Source organism: Podarcis gaigeae, assembly GCF_964106915.1.
Source record: "Podarcis gaigeae genome assembly, chromosome: 18".
Classification (NCBI taxonomy): domain Eukaryota; kingdom Metazoa; phylum Chordata; class Lepidosauria; order Squamata; family Lacertidae; genus Podarcis; species Podarcis gaigeae.
Genome location: NC_139696.1, coordinates 12,784,862 through 12,802,663, shown reverse-complemented (window position 1 = coordinate 12,802,663; position 17,802 = coordinate 12,784,862). Strand labels below are relative to the sequence as shown.

The 17,802-nt window shown below is 51.5% G+C and overlaps 1 protein-coding gene across 2 annotated transcripts; it reads right to left on the bottom strand.

Annotated features, from left to right (window-relative positions):
* Window positions 1-2,397: 2,397 nt before the first annotated feature.
* On the bottom strand, window positions 2,398-17,449 carry THOP1 (thimet oligopeptidase 1). 2 transcript variants are annotated; one of them, XM_083720389.1, is made up of 13 exons: window positions 17,362-17,449; window positions 15,521-15,724; window positions 14,649-14,797; window positions 11,528-11,635; window positions 10,978-11,080; window positions 10,207-10,367; window positions 9,584-9,719; window positions 8,650-9,016; window positions 7,506-7,707; window positions 6,613-6,799; window positions 5,762-5,890; window positions 4,950-5,086; window positions 2,398-3,741 (listed from the first exon to the last, which is right to left on the bottom strand). In XM_083720389.1, exons 1-13 carry the CDS (start codon window positions 17,432-17,434, stop codon window positions 3,583-3,585), a joined length of 2,115 nt encoding a protein of 704 aa, XP_083576515.1. In that variant the 5' UTR covers window positions 17,435-17,449; the 3' UTR covers window positions 2,398-3,582. The 2 variants fall into 2 exon arrangements, with proteins under 2 accessions (XP_083576515.1, XP_083576516.1); XM_083720390.1 differs by lacking the exon at window positions 17,362-17,449 and adding an exon at window positions 17,015-17,150.
* Window positions 17,450-17,802: the final 353 nt, after the last annotated feature.

The following is a 17,802-nucleotide window of genomic DNA, read 5'->3' as shown; positions in this document are numbered from 1 at the left end:
CTCCAGCCCCAGAGGCACTCTCTCAATTCCTAGGTGCTTAGATGTCACTGCAAAGGCCACTGAAGAGAGCCTCTTTGGCCTGATCCCACAACCAGGCTCTTCTTATGGAACCTCCAGGCTCACAGGCAGTCTATTGGGATCCCAAGGTTCCCTGTGAGGACAGGACCCTGGGCTGGATATGGTGCGGGGCTCTGTGCACCCAACAGGATCAGACACGCGGCCCATGCCTTCCCTTCCAGGATAGTAAACTATGCTAAATGTGTTCTGAGTTTACAGCTGCCCTGAAATAAGTATGACCAGACGCAGCGGGACGTTGAACATTCTCTGGGTTAAAAAGGAGGCCAGAGGCCCCGTGCCTCGTCTCCCATCCCACCAGTCTTGGCTGCTGGAACCGTGGCAACAGATGTTGGCGGGGGGGGGGCTTTTGTGGGGCTTAGTGCCTCCTGCGTTGGCACATACGGGGCAAGGGCCTCCACGTCCCCTGATGAGATGCACCTGATTCACTCCTGGAACCTGCAATTCCATAGAAACAGCACTGTAGAGTTGGAAGGGTCCCCCAAGGGTCATCCAGTCCAACCCCGTAATGCAGTGCTTTCAATGCATTCTCTATGCACACAGAGCAGGTGGCCAAGCTGCCCCTGCACCACCCTGTGAACTCCTGCCTGAGTGCAGTTAATTTGCTCCTGCTATTTAAGCCAGAGAAAGCCATGGGGAGAGAAAGGAGCAGACACAATCATTTGGGCTCAAGGCAGGGAGAGAAGAGAAGAGAGATGCAGCAAAGCCCCCTCCCCAAGGCCTGTGAAATCATAGAATGGAAGGGACCCCTGAGGGTCATCCAGCCAACCCTCTGCAATGCAGGAATCTTTTACCCAACATGGGGCTCGAACCCACGACCCTGAGATTAGGAGTCTCCTGATTTGCGACTGAGCTGGCCCAGGCCCCCTACAGAAGGGGGGGGGGAGCAGAGCTGCTGGAAGAGGCCAAAGGGGGCCCATCTAGCCCAGCATCCTGTTCCCACAAGGGCCCCGCAGATGCCAGCTTTCCATTGCAGAAGGTCGCCAGTTCAATTCTTGACAGCAGCCCCAGAAAGAAGGGTGAGGGCTTTTTACAGTTTCTGGCCTGCTCCTTCACTGCAAGAGGTAGCCCAGGACAGAACAGCTCTGTTGGTGGGAACCTGGCGCTGACAAGGCCACCGGGGACAGCTGCATATTCCTGCCTTGCAGGGAGCTGGACTAGATGGCCCTCAGGGTCCCTTCCAGCTCTACGATTCTGTGATGCCGATGTGTGTGGTGAGCTCAAATGTGCCAGAAGCTTCCTGATGGAGAGGATGTCCTGATTTTTATAGGAGAAATGCTGGAGGGGCTGATGGAATCAAGGGACCCTCACCCAAAATAAAATAATTTGGTGTTTAAGAGGCCAAGATGACAATCAGGAGCTGCAGGGCATGCCAACATTGCAGGGACAATCTCTCCCTCCCCCCCCCCCCGGCTTCAATCCTGTGCCCTAATAAGGTCACACTTGTTTTGGACCTGATATGGACCCCCCACCCACTTGCCAGCACCCCCCACTCTTCCATCTCCAGGGGTCCAGGCATGAAATGTAAGCCGGGAGATGATTGCAAGCCCCCCCCCCCAAGGAGAGCAGCATGTGGAGACCCACGGGCCAAAAATAGTGGGGGGGGGGGGTTGGGGGCTAGGAGTGGAAGCGCAGAGGTTTGGCCAAAATGCTAGGAAGGGCAAGGCACCCAGAGGCAGGCAAGACAGACGAGGAGGCTGGCAGCCCAGGAATCTGACCCCCACCCCAGGGACAAATTTAGCCCCGTCTGTGTGCCCAGAATAAGGCGCCCTGGCCCACTCCAGCGCACAGTGGTGCTCCAGCCACAAACCTAATCCTCCCCCCTGTGCGCACAAAGAAACACCCCCTGGCTTTTAATAAACACTGTAAATGGAGCCTGGCCTAAAATTAACGCCGACCTCCTCCCCTTCTCAGAGATCTGGGTCTTTGCAAACAAAAGATGCACAGCACACCCCCCCCCCCAGATGTCTCTGGAGCGCATGGAAGTGCCCGGACTGCCCCCTAAAGGGCAGTGGTGGGCATTGCAGCTGGCACTGCTGGAGCCAAGACACCTGCATTGCAACGGGGTCCCTCTCAGCACCACGCTTCTATGAAAAGGGCGCAGTGCTCTGTGCATGGGGATCAGGTCTATTGCAAGGAAGTACAAGAGGGGAACTCGGACAATCTGGGGGTTTAGAGGCTCCCCTTTTTCTTCCTTCTCTCTCTTTCCTCTCCCTTACACACACAAACACTCTCCACAGAATCACACCCAAGACAACATGGTCTAGCACCTTTGTAAGCTGCCTTCTCCCCTCCATCAAGAATGCCAAGTCCAGCCCCAAATGAAAATCTCAAAAACCCTTTATTGGCCATCCAACCTCAGCCCCGGCTGCTGCTGCTAAGAAGACGAGCTGTGTCCACAGGACCCTTTTGCTTCCGCCAGGAGAGAACTCGATCCGCAATCCACGTTAGACGGATATGAAAACAGGGGGCCCAGACAGCTGCTGCATGGAGTGGCTGGCCAGGCCAAAGCAGAGATTTGGGGGGGGGGGTCCCCTTCAGGATCTCAGTTGAGACCAGATCTCTGCGCCGCAATGGCTTCCGTCCCGCCTTAAAAACCGTAAGGGTCTTTTGATTTGATAGACGGCCGCTTCCTGAGAGGCGATGATTGCCCTCCTTTGGAGAAGAGGGGCCATTTTGTGCTGCACAAAACCCCACGGGGTGATGTCAACTGGGGTTTGCTCCCTGCCCCCCCCCCAAATACCCAGCATTGAGAACAGCCTCAAATGAACGGTTGTGCAAACTGCATCAAACCTGCACTGCTAAATTGATACACAGAGCTAAGATTTGGGGCTTAAGATCGATTCCGAAGGGTGTCAAAGCAAGAATAGGAATAATTTTAGCCCCATGGAAATCAGAGAAATGGAGGGAAGGAAAGAGGAGCCCCCCTCCCCCGCTGCAATAATGCATGCAGCCTTCCACCATAGACTGTGCACTGCGGCTGGAGCTCTCAGGAGGCAGCAAACCCAGGGGGTGCCTCTGCGAGTGAATGTCCCCCGCAGGAAAATCAAGGAGAAGGGGCTGCAGCAGAAGACACAGGGCAGGGCAGCATCTTCCCGTCTTGCCTTCAGCAACTCTGCTTTACACTTCTACAAGAGCCCTGGATCTGACTGATCTAGGCCAGGGATCCACTTGCAAGCGCCAGCAAACACCAGCCTCCACCCAAGGGCAGGAAAGAATCAGAGCTCCAAACCAATCGTTAAAAGCACAATCCTTTTCCTTGCAAACTGTATTTTCCCGGGGGGGGGGGGGGGGAGCAAAGGAGTCAGATGGGTTTAGAGAAATTTTGTTTGTTGGGGCTCTGGGGGTGGGCCAAGGAGGGAATCAGGAAGCCAGAGACCCCTTCCCTCCAGAACTCTGGGTGGGAGGCAAGGTGGACCCCTCCCCACTCCCAAGGCTATTTCTACAAGCAAGCCGCCAGGCAGGACTTGCAAGTGCCCCCCAGCCGGGAAGCGGGCGGGGGGAGTCTCAGCAGGACGAGGGGGGGCTGGTGGGGTTGGCGGCAAGACCCTTGCTGGCCAGGAAGGCATCCTGCCTGGGATTCCGGCCAAGGAAGCGGAGCAGCATGTCGGAGGCATCGAGGGAGCCGCCGGGACGCAGGATGCAGTTCCGGTAGTCCATGCCCACCTAGAAAGGAGCCAGAGAGAAGCCGGGTCAAAATCAGAGACTCAAGAGTTGGAAGGGGCCCCCAGGGGTTATCTAGCCCACCCCCGGCAATGCAGGAATCTCAGCTAAAGCATCCAAGACAGGCGGCCCCCCAGCCTCTGCTGAAACACCTCCAGGGAAGGAGAGTCCAGAAGCTCCTGAGAAGCCACACAATAAACTGCCACTTCCGGGACATGCAATGGGAAAAGCAGCGGGTGCTGAGGCTCTGCCCTCTCCGGCATAAAAGGATTTGCACACCGCTTATTTCTCTCTCCCCCCCCCTTTTCTACTCTTCCACTTTTTATGCTTTTATTGTACCTAGGGGGAAAGATATTGTTTTGTATTTTTCTCTATTAACCTTAATAAACTTTATTTATATAAACTTCCCTGTTCAGAGAAGTTTTTAATGTGTGACATCTTAGTGTATTTTTTGTCTTTGTGGAAGCCGCCCAGATGGGCGGGGTATAAATAAAATAATAATAATAATAATAATAATAATAATAATAATAATAATAATAATAATAATAATAAAGGTAAAGGTACCCCTGCCCGTACGGGCCAGTCGTGTCCAACTCTGGGGTTGTGCGCCCATCTCACTTAAGAGGCCGGGGGCCAGCGCTGTCTGGAGACACTTCCGGGTCACGTGGCCAGCGTGACATCGCTGCTCTGGCGAGCCAGCACCAGCGCAGCACACGGAAACGCCATTTACCTTCCCGCTATAAAGCGGTACCTATTTATCTACTTGCACTTTGACATGCTTTCGAACTGCTAGGTGGGCAGGAGCTGGGACCGAACGACGGGAGCTCACCCCGCCGCGGGGATTCGAACCGCCGACCTTACGATTAGCAAGCCCTAGGCGCTGAGGTTTTACCCACAGCGCCACCCGCGTCCAATAATAATAATAATGTTATTATATATAAAAATGCATAAGGCTGTCTCATAAAACTTCATAAAGTTAAATATGGCTGTCAATTCACCACTGTTAACTGTAATAGTCCTGGTGGAGTAGAAGGGTTTTCACTTTGATCCTCAGTGGCAGGGAGTTCCACGGGACCCGGTGCTTGGCAGAGGCCATTCCAGGCTCTTGGCTGGCAGGTGAGCGACACAGGCAGCTCTGGTTGGCTATGCACAAGCAGCAGAGGCTTGAAGGACGAGAGGCGGTGGGAACAGAGGGCGGGCTCCCTGCCTACCTTGTGGTTCATGACGCCTTCTTTCTTGAAGCGGGTGTAGAACATGTCCATGGAGTAGACCTCGCTCCAGAGGTAGCCGTAGTACTGGGCATCGTAGCCCCCTGCTAGGTGGCCAAACGTCGCCGGCATGTTGGTACCTTGCAAGGGGCAATGCAGGGAGAAGGTTAGGAGAGCCTTGGGGGACGCTTCCCTTAGACACAGAATTGTCGGGTTGGAAGGGACCCCCAAGGGCCATCTAGTCCAACCAATGGTCTGCATGGGGCATTGCATCTCCATGGGAAACAGCCCAAATCCCACCACAGAATCTCCCTGGAAGAGCAAATATAATGGAGAAAAGGAGGTCTCGGTGGAGAGGTCAGTGAGGATTAGAACCTACAGGTGCTTCTTCTATGGTTTGGCATTCCTTTGTGACGCATCCTCTGACTACGTGGGTGGTCTTCCTTCACTGGGACTCAGCTGTTTTCACCCTCCTGCAACCAAACTTGCCCTATGTGCCCATTTTGCGGTTTAGCTCTCCATCTTTTCGTTTCCATGCGTCATTCTCACGGACCCACACCATAAAAGGATATAAGAATAGAACTTTGACCAAAAGGAAACATTGGAATGGCAAAAGAAAAAAAGTCAAGGAAGACTAAAACAAGTAAAAACAAAAGATTGCCACCCAAGACCAAAGAGGAGGAGAGCATCAGGCCCCATTGGGATTAAGAGGGCAGGTGAAACCTTTCAAAGCGGCACGGAATCCGACCAGATTTCTAAACTGCACTGATCTTGACCAGATTTAGCTGTTCCCCGCAGCCTCCTCTGCCTGCTACCTGGGGTTGCAGGGACGCCCAGGATCTTGTCACACTGCCGGGCGTACTCCTCCGCAGGGTCGGCGTCCATCTGTGTGTGCAAAGCCTGGTCAACCTTGGCCAGGACGATCTGCCGCAGGTTGAAGAGTCCTGGAGAGAGAGGAGGAGGAGGAGGAGGAGGAAGAAAAGGAGAAAGAGGGGCAGGGGGCTCTGGGGTCCCCATCCCCTGCCCCAAATGGCCAGGGAGCCTTTTGGCCCATCCAGTTCTTGGGGAGGGGGTCAACAACTGAATTAAACCAGAGGAAGGTTCAAAAAGCTAAGAACAAAAGCTAGAGGACTCGCTTTGGGTTAGGAATTTCCTGGTTCCAGGAAACTGTGTGTCGCCTTCTTTATGAAGAGTCTAGGATGCGGAAGCTGATTAACTATTAAATAAATAAATAAATGAAACAAAATAAACTAATCAGTCTTGCATGTATTGCCTAAACACCGGCTTCTGGGTTAAAGGGGATATTTCCTTGCTTATCTGTATGGTGCTGCTATTATGCATCAAAAGGATTTAATTTGAATTAGTACACACATACAAATGTTTTAAATGGAGAAAGAAAGCTACTGGATAGTTCAGCATCCAAGATTCTTTCTCAGCAAATTATTTTTTATTGATAAGCTTTTGATCTGGGAGAGCTCAGTCAGTAGAACCTGAGGCTCTTCATCTCAGGGTTGTGGGTTTGAATCTTGCGTTGGGCGAAATATTCCTGCCTTGCAGGGGTGTTGGATGGATGACCCCCTGGGCCCCCTCCAATGCTACGATTCCAGGCATGCTTTGGCAGGTATTGTTGCTCCTTCCCGTGCAGCCACCTGGGGACGCTGCCTACCTGTGTTGGCCTGTCGGGACTTGATGAGCTTCTCCAGCAGCTGGTCTGGGATGGGCACGCAGTTCTTGTAGTGCGTGGACATCCGCCGCAGGGGCTCCTTCTCCCACACCCAGTTCTCCAGCATCTGCGACGGAGCCTCTACGAAGTCCCTCTCCACGTGGGTCCCACTGAACATGGCAAAGTCCGCCTGTCCGGGGGCAGAGAGGAAGGGGCTGAGCAAAGGGCTGCAGGACTGTCCTCACAGTTACCCAGTGAGCTTCCTGACTAAGTAGGAAGGATTTGAACCCTGGTCTCACTCAGGCCTCATTTAATCGACACCACAACACTGTGAGGCAGGTTGGGGCCGAGAGAGGGGCTCTGACTAACTCCAAGGTTAGTCATTAAGCTTCATGGCCAAGGCGGGGGTATTTGAACCCTGGTCTCTCCCAAGTCTTTGTCCTGTTTTCATCCCTAAAACCATGTGAGGCAGGCTAGGCTGAGAGGTCACACAGTGGGCTTCAAGGCTGAGTGCGGGAGATTTGAGCTCTGGTCACTTCCAGGACCTAGTCCGACACTCTAACCACTATGTGACGCTGCCATGGGGGGGCACCTGCCATGGATACTTGTGTACCTGCATGGGGTTGGACTAGATGACCTTGTGGTGTCCCTTCCAACTCTGCCATTCAATACTTGGCAATCATTTTTAATGATTCCTACACACTGTTTCACACGTTTTACCCAACAGGCAACACTAAATCACACTAATTTAGCCCAAATACCTTTCCAATCCCAGGTTGCTTCACCGCTTTCTAGCACCCCTCATTTTCAAAGGTTGGAAAAATCAGCAACTTGACCTCGGACCCATTTTCCAGCCCAGAAGACCAAGGCCAAGGGCTCCCGGGTCGGCCTCTCACCTGCGAGCAGAGCTGGTGCATGACGTGCCCAAACTCGTGGAAGTAGGTCTCCACCTCGTCGTGCTGCAGCAACGAAGGCGCGTCCTGCGTGGGCTTCGTGAAGTTGGCCACCATGGCTGCCACCGAGATCTGGCGGCTGCCGTCGGGGAGAAGGCAGCCGGGCTGCAGACCAAAGCAGGCTGCGTGGCCATACTTCCCCTCCCTGCTCCAGGGACAAAGGAGAGCCTGTGGCAGAGCAGCCGGCTGGGCTAGGGGTCCCTTCCCATGCTGTGCTTCTGATACTCTCTGAGCCTCTAGGGCCAAGGACAGTCTATCTGGACTCCAGCCAGGACAGGAAGCAGGGCTGGACTTTGGCCCGAGGCAGCAGCCAGGCTCTTCCCTGAGAGGCCTCCTGGGATGGCAGAACCTCTTTGCCCTGGGGAACCAGAAGGCGGGGACAGCAGCTGGGGGCAGGGCTGGTGTGCGCAGGACCCCTTGGGGGCTTCTGGACTGATTGCTAGATTTTATTTCTTTTCCAATTCCCATCCTGATGAATCCCTAACCTTTTACAACCATTAACTGGTGAACGTGTAAAATAACATCCTAAATGCAGCACAAGTCTTAGAAAATAAGTAACAAATCATCAATGAAGCAATTACAAATCATTGATGAAACAATTGCTGTTTAGCTATTAACAGAGCAACCAAAATTCTTCCCTTGGAGGGCATCTGGTCGGCTACTCTGGGACCAGGGTGCTCTGGGCCTGATCCAGTGGCGGGAGTCTTCGGATGCCTTGATGGAGCCTCCAGCTCCAGAGGCAGGCGATCTGGAATCCTGGGGGCGCCTGGCCACTATGAGGACAGGAGGCCAGACCAGTTGGGCCCCCTTCGGGTCTGGTCCAGCAGCAAAGCTCTTTTCTGGAGCCTCCAGCTCCAGAGACAGCAACTCTGGATTCCTCGGTTCTATGGGGCATTTTGCTGCTGTGAGGTCAGGATGTTGGGCTGCTGGGCTGATCCAGCCCCCGGGTTCTTACTATGGAGCCTCCAGCTGCAGGGGCAGTCTAGCCAGCTTCTTTAGCTCTATGGGCTGCTGGCCCATGAGGACTAGAAGCCCTGGACCTGGGACCTTCTGCACGCTCTTTGACCCTTCGCCCCCTGGGACTCACCTTGGGTAGAGGTCCAGGTAGAACTTCCCGATGGCCTGGCCGGAGTGGGCATCCTGCACGGCGTAGAGCTGGACGTCGGGGTGCCAGGCGGGGGCCCCCTCCTCCAGGCGGAAGGTGAGCCCCAACAACTCCTGGTAGATACCCAGCAGGCCGGCTGTCACCACCTCCATGGGGAAGAACTCCTTGAGCAGGTTCTGGTCCACCTGGTAAAGCGTCTCCTGAACCCGGTTCATGTAGAAGCGCAGGTCCCAGGCATGGAGGCACCCGTCAAAGGGCAGGCCGCGCTGCTCGCACTCCTGGCGCTTCAGGGACAGCATCAGGGCCCGCTCCTGCTCGCCCAGCACACGCAGCTTGGCCGCCAGCTCATCTGTGTGGGGGAGAAGAGTGTGGGAGGGTTGCAGGGTCCCCCGGGGGTCATCCAGACTAACCCTGTGCTGGGCAGGAAGCTCGGCCGAAGAACCACAGAATGGAAGGTTGGGGGACCCCCAAGGGACATCCAGACCCACCCCCTGCGAGGCAAGAATCTCAGCAAAAGAATCCCTGATGGACAGCTGCTTGAAATCCGCCAAGTAGAGTCCACCACCTTCTGAATCCCTTGGTTCGGGTCCTGCCCTCCGGAGCAGAAAAGCAGGGGAGGGGTCTGTGAACCTCCTCTGGCTTTCAAAAATAACTATTGTTAATAAAGAATTTCAGTCAAAGGTTTTCTAAACACGCAAATAAGAAACACAAACAATGGAGAGACTGCCTTGCACCTATTGGAAGGCCTCTCCTTCCTTGGAGGTTTGTAACAGATTCTTTAGCGGAGATTCCTGCCTTGCAGGGGGTTGGGATAGATGACCCCCTGGGGTCCCTTCCACCTCTGCAGTCCTAGGAGACCCTTCAACCGTCCTGCTTTCTTTGGGGCTGAAGCCACGTGCTCGCCATCTGCAGATACCCAGGAAAGAGGCCACCGTCTGGCAGTCCTTGGCCATGTTCATCTCCAGGACGAAGTCGGCGTGTGTCTCAAATCCCAGCAGAGCTGCCTTCTTCGCCCGCAGATCCACCAGTTCCTTCAGGATCAGGCAGTTCTCCTGTGGCAACCGGAGAGAGGGGGGGAGGCGGTGAGGCAGCCAGTGGGGGAGACCGCAAAGGAGCCCCTTTTATTCCCCCCCCTTTCAGAAAAGGCCTTTATCATCAACTACATGGAGAAACAGACATTCTGAGAAATGTAAGGTAACACGAGGCTGCAGCAAAACCCTCAACAAAGAAAATGGAATCGTGCAGGGAGGTTTTCCTCCCTGTATCGTAAACTCGAACTCGTGGCATGCAAGGAAGCGGAATGCCAGGAGGGTCAGGGCGGGCGAAATGGCACAGGGTCCATCTGCGGAACTCACTGCCACAGGACACCAACTCAGACGGCTTTTAAAGAGCGAGGGGCAAAATTGGGTTGCAACTTTGCTGAAACGAATCCCTGCTGAGTTTTCATGTGACAGCAGAGATATGCAGGGAGAAAGGGAGCCGTTCTCCGAGGAGAAAGCAGAAAAGGCGTTCATTTGTTTGGTTTGTGCTGCCTTCTACCTCCTTGCAGCGGGAGTTGAACTGCTTCTCCACCAGCCTCCGCGTCTCTGGAACGTGGCACTTCTTCATCAGGGGGAAATAGTGGGGGTACTTCAGGGTCACCTTCAGGTTCCCCTCCTCAGTCTTCTCCAGGGAACTCAGGAAGTCCTCAGGAAGACCCCCTGCAAGGAAGGACAAGGGCACCCAAAGGGGCCCAGGGGGTGAGCCTCACAGAGACTAGACGCTTTAACTCTACGAGGATTGCAGGCTTCATGGCGCATGGCGTCCATGATTGGGTTACTGGGATTATTTTATTATTACGCTATGCACTGATGCTTTTATACGCTTAATCTGCTTCTGGAAAAGCAAAGAATTTCAAATTGTATCCTCTGAAAAGGTCAGGAATAATAATAATAAATGACAAAATGAAACTGTAACATAATGGCGAGTACTTGGCAATCATTTACCCTTTCTAAGCAAAATAACATTAATCTGTAATTATTTCTATGCATACCTGGGAGGAACGGTTGAGAAAATTATTGGGCTTGGCTGAGAGTTGGAAGGGACCCCTGAGGGTCATCCAGCCCAACCCCCTGCAAGGCAGGAATCTTGCCTAAGGTGGGTTTTGAACCCACAACCCCGAGATTAAGAGTCTCCTGCTCTACCGAATGAGCTATCCCAGATAGGAAGAATCATGGAAGGGTAGAGTTGGAAGGGAACCCCAAGGGTCATCTAGTCCAACCCACTTTGCCCCCAATGGCACCTGAGGGACACCCGTTGCCCCGCCCTTACCCAGCTCTTCCCGGGAGAAGGGCAGGACGGTCGTGTCCTCATTGAGGTTCTTGTTGAAGTCGATGCAGAGGACGCTCAGCCTTTTTTTTATCTCTTTGATTTTCTGGGCGAAAGGGGGAAATGGGGTTGGAGGCAGCAAAAGGCCCCGAGCCGAGTTGGCTCCCCCCCAACAACTCCCCCCCCCCCGCCCTCACCCCTGGTTCTCGATCCCACGTATTCCCACGATCCACGCAGGGCAGTTTACTCGCTAAAAGGCCTCTGTGAATTCACAAGAGGAAGAAGGGGTCCCTCGTCTCAGGCTGCGCATCATCCTCCCAGGCCTCTTTCGACCTGGCAGGGGCGTCCCTCCAGCCCTGCTGGGGTAAGAGAATGGGGGGGCTGGAAGGGACCCCAAGGGTCATCCAGTCCAACCCACTGCAAGGCAGGAATCACAGCGTTCGGCCAGCTCTGTTCCCTTCGCTTCCAAGCCTCCCCAAGAGGAGCCACGGATTTGCCTCTTGAGTCCAGCTGTGCCCCTCAGGGCCCCCCTCCCTGGGCAAATGTCTCCCACCTCCTGCGTCTCCTCGGGGAGATGGAGGCCACTCCGCCGGCCCAGCTTGATCAGGCGCTCAAGGTATCGCTTCGCTTCCGGCTTCAGGGAGGTGTTCTCCAGCTTCTCCTGCAAGGAAGCAACAAATCAAAAATTACAGTGGTACCTTGGTTCTCAAACTCCAAAAACCCGGAAGGAAGTGTTCTGGTTTTCAAACGTTTTTCGGAAGCTGAACATCTGATGCAACTGTCGGCTATTGTTTCTGGGGCTCCTGTGCCAATCAGAAGCCATGCCTTGGTTTCCCAAATGGATTACGTTTGGATTAAGACATTTCAGAAGTCAAACAGATTTCCCGAATGGATTAAGTTTGGCACTTTTGTTTTTGGTATTTATTTTGCGTTTTTGAGGTTTTTTCGGTTCATTTGTTTTGGTGACTATGCGGAACCCAGTTCAGCTCCTGATCGATTGTGTCTCTGCAGAAATGGATAAAAGCCCCCCATCCAAACAATGACTGTCATCAGTGCAGGTAAGAAAAAAATTAATTTTCATTTTTATCATCTACAATACTGTCTTGCTTATTTTATAGTACAGTACATTGATTATTGCTTTCATTTTATGGATCAATGGTCTCGTTAGATTGTAAAATTCATGTTAAATTGCTGTTCTAGGGGTTGTTTTTAAGGGATTAATTTGTTTTGCATTAATTTTTATGGGAAAGCATGCCTTGGTTTTGGAACGGACTTCTGGAAGGGATTAAGTTTGAGAACCAAGGTACCACTGTATTACTAATAATAATAATTGTTGTTGTTATTATTATTTCATCTGTAAACCACTTAAAGCAGTTCAGAAAATACGCCAGGAGTTACAACAATGGTAATGACAGCTATTATTATTAATTATTATTATTATTTCATCTCCATAAGGTTGAGAAAAGATGGTCAGGAGCTCTGAGCCTACCCAGCCAAAGGGCGAAGATGGATCTTCAAAGGAGAGCTGCTTTGCAAACTGGATTTTCCAGGTTCACAGCCCACGCTCTGCACTGCTGCCACACGCCAGCTCTGCCCCAAAGGCTGAGAGCAACACCTACACCCAGTTCACTTGATGCACCTGCAGATTTTAAAGCTCATGGTAGGGCAAAACTTAATATCTGTAAACTGAGCTGCAGCCTGAAGCCTACCAATAAAGCAAGACTCTAGTCCTCATGCTTCCATATGAAAAGCTGAATTAAACTTAATTTTTGCAAATTTCTTCAGGGAGGGGTCTTTAAAAAACAGGGTTTTGGGTGTGAGCAAATCTGCTTGTATTTTTGTGGTTGACCAAGAAACACCAAAACTGCTTCTAGAAAACCAAAGAACATCCATTTTACCATCTGAAAAGATCATGGAACACAAAACAACAAACAAACATAATAACTGCAAATATACAGCAATCATTTTTAGAGAAATTTTACTTCCTAAGCAAAACCAAGTATCCTCTTCGCCTTCTAAAAATGTCAGGTAAAACCAAGTAATTCTAATAATAAATAATTTTAATAATCTACCATATAACTCCCAGACTCAGCTGTCATTTTTAACGATTTCTATGTATTGGACAACATTTAGCTAGGCAACTCTAGGTTAGATGAAGAAGCACCAAAACATCTTTCGGGAAACCAAAGAATTTCCATTTTACCTTCTGAAAAGGGAAAATAAAAATATATTTCAATTTCCCAATTCATGTTACAATTTTTTAGCACCCCTCATTTTTGGAAAGCTGAAAAACTCAAGACGCCTGACTTGTGCAACTTCGATATTTTAGGCTAATGGCCAAATATAAATCAGTTTAATAAAAATTGATTGAGTGGTGGACTCTCCTTCCTTGGAGGTTTCTAAGCAGAGCTTGGGTGGCTTCTGTCAGGGATGCTTTGGCTGAGATTCCTGCATTGTGAGGGGTTGGGCTGGATGACCCCTAGGGGTCCCTTCTAGGATTCTTGGATACAGATGCCTGAATACCAAAACAGGCATCTGTGAGGCCGACAGCACAAAAAGGAGTTGGTTAATTTAATACAGTTTAGTTTTACTTAGAAAGTTAGATGTGTGTAAAGTTTCATGGAAATAATTGCCTAGGACTTGCAGTTATATTAGAGATCAATAACTGCAAGTGCTAGTCAATTAATTATTTCCCCCAATAAGTGTTGGAAATGTGAAGAAAAATAGGGTACGTTCTTTCATATGTGGTCGAATTGTAAACTAATTTAAAAATATTGGGAAATGATTTATAATGAATTGAAGAAAATGTTTACGCTAACTTTTGTGAAAAACCCAGAAGCCTTTTTGTTAGGCATTTCAGGTCAAGATTTGCTGAAAGAGAAGAAAAAACTTTTCATGTGTGCTACAACTACGGCTAGGATGTTGCTAGCACAAAGATCAGGCTTCCTCAACCTCAGCCCTCCATATGTTTTTAAGACTGCAATTCCCATCATCCCTGACCACTGGTCCCGCTAGCTAGGGATCATGGGAGTTGTAGGCCAAAAACATCTGGAGGGCCGAGATTGAGGAAGCCTGACAAAGAAGGAAAAGTGCTGAAATACCAGCTAAAGAAGAATGGAAACTGATGGAATACGCTGAAATGGCAAAACTAATGGAAAGACAAAGACAATAGAGATTTTAAGAAAGATTGGGAACCATTTATATAAACTTTACAGAATCAATGTAAAGAAATGGACTCACTTGCAAGGTTTGATTAAACATTTGCAATCAACATAAGAAATGTGAAACAGAAATAGGATGTTAAAATGATAAGAGAATAATAATTACTTTAAAATTTTTAAAGAATAACCAATAAGCAGGGAGATATAATATGCCCAAAAAACAGAAAAGGAAGTTGAGGGAAGTCACGGGGGGGGGGGGGTGTTTGAGGATTTGTAATGTATTTGGTTTTTGAAATGATGATTCTGATGATGAAAAAACTGTAACATTCAATAAGAAATAAAAAAATAAAAATAAACCTGGAGAGGCCAGCCAGAGGGAGATGTCAGTCGCCAAACTGGTGCCCAGAGAACTCTGCATGGTTGCAATTGGGCAAGCGCCTGGCACCTGGGGGAGTTCTAGCACCAGTCCCACCCCCTCCCCGCCCCACTTTGGGGCGCCGCCTGCATCCTGACCTGCAGCCAGATGATGCGCTGGTAAACGTCCCGCCGCATGCTCATCTCCACGTCAAACTCAGCGAGCTTCTTGTCGGCCTCAGTGCTGGCCACACGAACCTCCTTGCAGGGGGACACATGTTGCGGGAAGTCTAGCATGTTCCGCTGAACTGGGAGGGGAAGAGGGAAAGGTGGCTGTCAGGCAAACCTCTCGGCCCCCTACCCACCCATGCAGAGAGCACCCTGTGCCCCAGAGCTACGCTCACTTTGACTAATGGGGCTTTTAGTATCACGGCTCCAGCCCCCTGGAACCTAGTGCATTTCATTTCATTCTTGTCTCCCGTCCTCCATCCATAGAGCAAAAGGAGGATACCTCAGTCAGTACAGCAAGAGACTTTTCAGCTCAGGGTCATGGGTTCGAGCCCCAGCTTGGGCAAAAGGTTTCCTCCATTGCAGGGGGTTGGACTGGATGACCCCTAGGGTCCCTTCCAACAGTATTCCCCTGTGATTCTACCTCCAGGAGGCTTGCACCATAAAAATACAAGATAGAAACACAATACACATACTAAAAACTAGAGCGAAAACACACAAATCAATACATAATTATATATCCTAACTGCCCTGAGATCTACAGATGAATAGTATACAAATTTAACTATTATTATTATTAAGAATCTTCCTTCCCCCCACCCCTTCCCAAAAACACCTTTGAAAGGTTATTGTGTCCTTAGCATTGGTTTGGCTCCTTAAGAATTGCATTGGATAAGGCAGATCCACGCAAAGAATTCCAGTAACCGCAGCTTCTCCCAGTGCCGAAGTTCCCAGCAAACTATAGCTTCCAGGATTCCTATTGTGTGGAAATGATGTGCCTTCAGCACCCCCCCTGGACTTACCCGTGTACTCCACCTCCACAGCGGCCAGGGCGCCCAGCGTGTTCTCGTAGGAGATGTCACCCTGCGCCAGGGCACCCACCGTGTCGTACACCCGCTTGGTCTTCTCGATCAGCTTGGCCGTAGCGTCCTGGATCTGTGCGGCCGTCAGGTCCCAGCGGAGGTGGCTGGCCGGGCAAGGGGGGGCTGCAGCCTCCATGGCGCTGTCTGGGTAGGGAAGGGGCAGAGAGGGGGCTTTTTGTATGCCACAACTGCAGCAAGAATTTCGTTAGCCAAAAATTGGAAGCTACAAGAAATGCCAACAGTGGAGGAATGGCAGATGAAGTTGGTGGACTTTTTGGAGCTGGCTGACCTAACTGGAAGAATCCGCGATCAGAAGGAGGAGGAGCATCAAGAAGAATGGAAGAAATTTAAGGACTATTTGGCTAGATATTCTAACATAATTTAAGTAGAACTACTTGTAAGTACCAAATTGGCCTAGGAGTAAAATAGATTGATTGTATAACGTTATGGATTGAGAACATTATGAAAAGAAAGAAAGATGTTAATGGAATAAGTTAATTCTATTTGTAAGTGGATATTGGAAAACTGCTAAAATGAGTATTATGGAAACACAGTTGGGGGGATCTGAGGAAGTCACTTAATAATGTTATTCCCAGGAGGCAGCCACCAGCCTAGACAGCTTAGAAACAGGGTCAGACAAATTCATGGAGAGGACAATGCCAGGATAGCCTCCACAGTTGGAAGCAGCAATGCTTCCGGGGATCTGCGGAGCTCCCTGCCAAAGGAAGCAGCAGCAGCAGCCAGCAAACTAGACTGCTTTAAAAGAGGACTGGACAAATTCATGCTCTGCCAATGGCTCTTAGCCCCAATATCTCTGCTCTGGCCTCCCCAGTTGCTTCTGAATCCCAGTTGCTGGAAACCACACAAGGAAGGGGGAAGTCGCTCTTGTGTTCAAATCCTGCTGGCTGAGTTCCCCTTTGGGGGCATCTGCTTGGCCCTGTGAGAAAAGGAACCTGGGCTGCACGGTTCTGACATTCTTAGGCGGTCGGCACATTGCTCATGCTCGGCATCTGGTGCCCAGCATAAGCCCAGAGCTCCCTCCCCACTCCCAGCCCCTGCCGAGCCCGGGCTGCTCCCCTCCCTCTGTTCCTCCGCCAACTCCCCAGGGCGGCAGGGAGGGTGCCAGCCAACCCCACCCAACCCAGGACGGGGTGCCAACGAGCCACCTGACGGGAAAGGGAAGGCCCTGCGCACCTCAAGCATAGCAGACAGATATCCAATCGGTGAAGTTTTTTGGCACGAATTGTGGAAAGACAGAGAGCGAGGTGGCAGGTAAGGCTGAAATTCACCCGGGCAAGTCCAAACGGGAAGATGGGGGGGGGGGGGAGAACCCCAGCCTTCCTGGCTCTGACCCCCCCCGTCCCAGACCCCCCCCCTTGCCGGCCTCAGGGTAGCTGCCGCCCCGGCGCGGCCGCTTTGCACCCCCAAAATCACCTGTCGGAGGAGCCATTCGCTTTGGTCGGCTGCGAGTCCTGCTGCTCCTGCTCAGCACATGGAGGTTTCCAGAGCAAAGGCAGGCGGGGGGGGGGGAGCGGAGAGCCAGGGGGATTATGGGATGGGGCGGGGCCAAGGAAGGCGGCCCCGCCCACTTCGAACTCAGAGGGCGGGGGGTTGTCTCTCTCGTGTAGAGTTGGAAGGGACCCTGAGGGTCATCCAGTCCAACCCGCTGCAATGCAGGAATATGCGCGCGTCCTTCCTTGAGAAGCATGAGGACAAGCAACCTCTTCTTTTTTAAGGAAGGTGGCAGGCTGAAGGGTCCCTGCTTCTCTCCCTGGCCGCACCTTCAGGGGCCCGCAAGCCTCTTTCCTTCAATAGAGAGCCGGAAGTCGTCTTGTAGAGACTCGATTCCCGCATCCCCTTTGGGCCAGGAGCAGCTTCTCCGCCTTTGCGCAGGCTCCACCTCCCGCTCCCACAATCCACCGCTCTCCTATAGCGCGACTCGCCTGCTTTCCGCCCTCAGTTGCTGGAAAGGGAGCATAGACCTACGAAACGGAAAGAGAGAACGTTTCGTTGTTGGATAAGAAAGGTCAAATGTGCCGAGTGATTTTTTTTGGGGGGGGGGCGCAATTTAAGGAAGGCGTCCTTTGCTGCCGCTCACTGAACCGGGAGCGTTTCGTAATTGGAAGGTTGGCTGGAAATCCGCTCCATCTCCAAGCCTTTCATAGTAACATGCATGGACCACTTATAAACGCCATCTCCAACTCCTGGAAAGATTCCATCAA

Coding starts and splice junctions, on each gene's coding strand:
- THOP1 (XM_083720389.1), bottom strand. CDS start 17,434: ATGCGGGAATCGAGTCTCTACAAGACGACTTCCGGCTCTCTATTGAAG. Junction 14,798..15,520: donor TGTGGAGGTGGAGTACACGG/GTAAGTCCAGGG, acceptor TTCCCCTCCCAG/TTCAGCGGAACATGCTAGAC. Junction 6,800..7,505: donor TGCACCAGCTCTGCTCGCAG/GTGAGAGGCCGA, acceptor GCCCCCGGACAG/GCGGACTTTGCCATGTTCAG.